Source organism: Palaemon carinicauda, chromosome 8, assembly GCF_036898095.1.
Source record: "Palaemon carinicauda isolate YSFRI2023 chromosome 8, ASM3689809v2, whole genome shotgun sequence".
Lineage (NCBI taxonomy): Eukaryota > Metazoa > Arthropoda > Malacostraca > Decapoda > Palaemonidae > Palaemon > Palaemon carinicauda.
This window is the reverse complement of record NC_090732.1, coordinates 36,769,365-36,774,364: the sequence shown is the minus strand read 5'-3', so window position 1 is coordinate 36,774,364 and position 5,000 is coordinate 36,769,365. Positions and strand designations below refer to the sequence as shown.

At 32.2% G+C, this 5,000-nt stretch overlaps 1 protein-coding gene across 1 annotated transcript in view; it reads left to right on the top strand.

Moving 5' to 3' along the window:
* The window catches only part of LOC137645703 (coiled-coil domain-containing protein AGAP005037), a 1,132,788-nt gene that overhangs the window by 988,157 nt on the left and 139,631 nt on the right, over positions 1–5,000 (top strand). Inside the window, exon 16 of the mRNA XM_068378564.1 lies at positions 1,285–1,438. Within this exon, the coding sequence (XP_068234665.1) occupies positions 1,285–1,438 (154 nt within the window). The remainder of the gene's footprint in view (positions 1–1,284; positions 1,439–5,000) is intronic.

Here is a 5,000-nt window from a genome sequence, read left to right as displayed (position 1 = left end):
TTACCCTTCATTGGAAACCGTCCATTGTTAATCCTAGCAGAGCTATTGATACGGAATTATCAACCAGATTGTATTTAATAATATAAATAATATTTTAAATGTCAAAGGGATTAAGCTGATAACTGGCCCATAATGAACGAGATATCACGTGTCAGTGTAGTTAACGATTAAGAAATCTGCATTATATAGAATGAAGTAACACAAGCCCCTTTTCATGTGTTAATATTTGGGTTGAAGTTATCCTTATGTATTTGTTGGTCAGACGTTTAGCCCTCACAACAGGCTGCAGCAGATTTATGCTTACCAAGGCACCATCCGTCTTATATACAAAGCTATATTTTAGTTTTATATCATTGCTATAGGCATTTGCTCTCCTCATATGACTAGAAGCTTAAAATACTTTTTTTTTTTTACGTAAGAGAAAATAAATAGATTAAGGCATATCCTGGTAGGAATTATATAAAAGAGAAAGCTATGTAAATTAGATATCCTATTTTCATGATCCAATGATGTTGCTTTAGTCTAGAACTCTCCCAGCTTTGCTACACATATTATTGACTATCCTTGAGATTCTAGTAAACTCACCTTTAGTGACAGAATTATATCTGTAAACAGTAAAGAATTATAGTTAAGATTTGTATCTTAAAAATGAAACTAAAGACTTTAACCGATGGTAACTTTTCTTAAACAATTGTTTTTTTTATTAATAGTCTTGCGTATCTTACGAGTTGGGGAAAGGAAAAAAATACAAACCTTTCATATTCCTTTCTTTTCAGGAACTTGCTTCTTTTCCTAACGTATATATAACGATATTGAAAACTCTTTTTAACTTCGTATAACAGGATTTCCAGGTATTGAATAAACAAGTGTAAAAATAATCTAAATTGTGTATCTATTTATTAAAACTGAAGCGGCATTTAATATTCTATTAACTTTCTCGTGCGAGAAAATAAAACCTTTGAGAATTATTTTTACATATGTTTCTTATCTCAATTACTGTATGCTATGAGTTGATAATTCTACATAAGAAGAAAGGTGAGATGTAATTACTTTTATTTTAGGGAAAGAAGAATATTTGTAATTCCAGATATGTCTGACAAACTCTCAAGCTTATTGCTATTGGCTCTCAAATGGATGAGACAGTCATGACACTTTTTAGATAAATCCAAAGATTTACTTCGATTTTCTCATTGCTGAACCAAACCAATATTTCTTATTAGTTTCTGATTAAGGAATTCATAAAGAGGGAGGGAAACATTTGTCTAAACACAGACTATCTTGCAGATCTTCGCCTTTCGCCGGAAGTGTATAATCAGCTGAGGGTTCTTCAGAAGAAGGCAAAGGAACTCAGAACAGATGTCAGAAACCTAAGGAGGACGTCGCAAGCTAACGCGCTTACCATGAAGGAAATCCTAAGGGACACCGTTGCCAAAATCACGTAATATATACCAAATTTTTTTGTAGTTTTGAGGAACGTTGCTAAACATACAATAGTAGATGATGTAGGAATTTTCATGTGAAAGTAAGACAAAACGAAGGAATACTTGGTTTGAAAAGGAAAGTTCAATATTGGTTTAGGCAAGGAAGTAGGTAATGTGAAAAGTTTGAATGTAAGGTGATAAGCTATATACATTTCCATAGACCTAGAAATTTATTTTTATAAAATCTATAAAACACCGATGACACATAGCTATTAAGGATGTATAGTATGGAAGAATCCCTACAGAAAGGGATTGGAAGTTGCTGTATTTGAAACGAAATATGTGGTAGAATATGAGAAGAGGGAGGGACTGGTCTATTGTGTGATAAACATTGTTATGTCTGCAGATACTGGTAAATGGTATGAATGTGTTTAGAAGAGCAGAAAATTGTGTAAAAAACAATGCTACGACTAGGAAGCTTATAACGGCAGATGAAAACCAAGAAGGTAACTATAAATGTTTATTTAGAATTTTAGGTGGCAGAAAAAAAGATGTGACTGATTTGCTTACATACGGTATGTGGTAGAAAGTATAATAAAGGGTACACTGATAAAAATTTGCCGTAAGAACGGCAAAAATCCTGGAATAAATGTTGCCAGGCATTTACCGGCTTAACAACGGGTATATTGACTGAAGTGGGTGTTCTTACGGTCACCAACCTGTAAAAGAGATTAACAAAGTAGGGTAGAAATTACGGTCAACTTTATTTTACTGAAATACGTCTGAGAACAGTATATTTTTACGGATAACTGCCGATTAAAATTACATTTTTTTTTAACAGTGTCGTAGAAAAAAAGTAAACCCTAGAATACTCTAAAGAAACAAGGTAGCATGTTGTGTGCTTAAGATTAGTAGGAGACTGAGCGTGCATGGAAGTGGAGACAGGAATGTAAGAAGGGATTTCATTCGATCAGATTTTTTTACGGAGTGAAGTGTGGACGGTGGAGGCAAATAGATAAAAGTCTGTATTTGATTTTGATTAACTGTTTACTAATTTATATGCCATGATAAGGGCTGGGGCTCTGATCCCGAGGTCGTTAAGAGAATCCAGACATTAATGTATCAAAAATATATATGGCTTATTTGAATATGAAAAACACGTAAAAATTTGCAAAATTTATCATTAATTGAATGCCAAGTAACAAACTACCAATTAGCTACGATGGTGAGGATGGGTTGATTTCAATTCTAAGTACAAAATACCTGAATTCGACAGGTATAAGTACAGAAGAATTGTCATTGACTTTTATCCTTCTTCGTGGCCAAGTGGCTTAGTCACTGTCTATACAGGCTTGCCGACCAGGGTTCGATTCCCGGCCGGAGCCAAGCTCTTGTCTTTGTGTGATTTCGCCTGGGGCTCTGATCCCGAGGTCGTTAAGAGAATCCAGACATTAATGTATCAAAAATATATATGGCTTATTTGAATATATATATATATATATATATATATATATATATATATATATATATATATATATATATATATATATATATGTGTGTATGTGTGTGTGTGTGTGTGTGTGTGTGTATGTGTGTGTGCGCGCGCGTGTGCGTGCCCATTCGTGACCCTCAATTTATTAATTTCTTTGCTTGCATACTCTAGTTATAAGGTTATAAGGCTCGTCAAGTGAAATTCATCATTTGGTTAAGTTTTCTTCCTTTGAGCCTATTTTAATAGCCACTTTAACACTTTATTAGTCATAGTGCCGAAAGATGTATTTCCTCTTAGGCAAGTACTAGGTTTTACAAATCAATATGTTTGATGCAAATGATTTGAACAGCATAATGTGTGCAAATGAAGTAAGCAAGCATTGCAAGCAATATCTTTTCTACGTTTTTCACATTTCAAGATATAAGATTTGAGACCTGAAAATTTTAAAAAGAATTTGTTGCAAATTAATAATAAAGGTGGGTTGTGTTCCATTTGCAAAACTAATCATGCTGTATATTCATCAATTGCCCAGTTCTATGGTAATTGTAATAACCACTTCATTTGAAAATATGGGTAAGGAATACTTGAGTTCACTATCTCAATATTGTTCTGTTTTACTTTATATTCATTCATCTTTTTATTAGCAAAACTGATATACATAACTTTTTATGATTTAGGGTTAGAAAGAACTTCATTCAAGCAACAATGCTGCCAATTTATGAGAACTAAGATATGAACCTTATTAATACTTGAGTGAAAGGCAATGGTGAAATACAATTAATTTGGCCTGGTTACGTTTTATCTCGCCTTCTTTTATAAACCAGGTTAGATTTATGAATTTTGCAAGAACACTAATATATGCCTCGTCCTGCAATAATCTTTTTGACCTTTTCATAGCTTTATCACATAGTTTGATGTAATCAAATAGTTTTCCACCAATCCTTCTTTTTTCGTATATTTTACCTTTCCCTTCCTGTTGAAATCTTTTACTTACCTTCTTTGTCCGTGTTGCTCTTTTTTTTCCAGCTTTCAGCATTCCTCTGAAATATCCAGAGAACATTTTCTTCATTAGCTTGAGTTTTACGTAATTTTATCAATCCTTTTTTCAAAAGTATAATGCTATCTATCCTAAAATTTTCCATTTTTTGTGCTTTTTCCATTTACTTTACTTTTTCCTAAACTCTTCGCCACGTAAAATAAACCCCAGGATTTCAATCCTTTCCAAAGGTCAGATGACTGAAATTCGACATCTTTCTTTCGTTCAGTGACAAATCATTTGACTTTTATCTTGTATCCACTGACTACTCCTCTGACTTTTCTTTTAAGGCCACTGACTGCTCGTCTGAATTTAGGAGAGAATTAAAGGTTAATGAGTAAGTTTAGATATGTAGATATTTAAACTCTAAAGAAAAATGTTCAAGAAATGTGTATATTCTCTTGTGTATGGAGAACGTACAATTGATGATTAATTATGCGAAAGTAATTTGTATTTTCCTGGGGCTATGGAGGACGTGGACATCATTCTTAATGAGAGCTTATCAAATTTTGATTTTATATCACGCAGTGACCGTAATTTTTTTTAAGAATGTAAATTATATAAAAAATGAAAAAAAAAGAAAAAAAAAAAAAAAAAGGACTTCTACAACTTGTAAAATGAGTTTTATGCATTCATTTTTTATAATTTCTTTTTGTTTTGCCTGATTTTCGCTGACCCAACATCAAATGCTTTTTTGATATCTTCCAATAAATGGGAACTATTTAATATTAACAAAAAATTTCCTGCCTGTTTTTAATCTATTGATTTATTTACAAAATCACACTGATTTCCAAATACAATTGTCAAAGGTTAACGAGGTTTATACAAAGCCCTTATTTAATTATATCCTTTTAACATTGTGTTGTGAAACACAATATGAGAGAAGGAATGAAGATCTTTCAACTCCAAGGACTGAATTAAACTAGAAAAAGCTTTTATGAAATTTTTGTTCCAAAACCTCTGAAGAATATAGTTGAATTTGTTTGTCTAAATGATAAGATTTTTTCAATATTCATGATTAATAAGTATTTTTCCATTTTATCAACTGTTT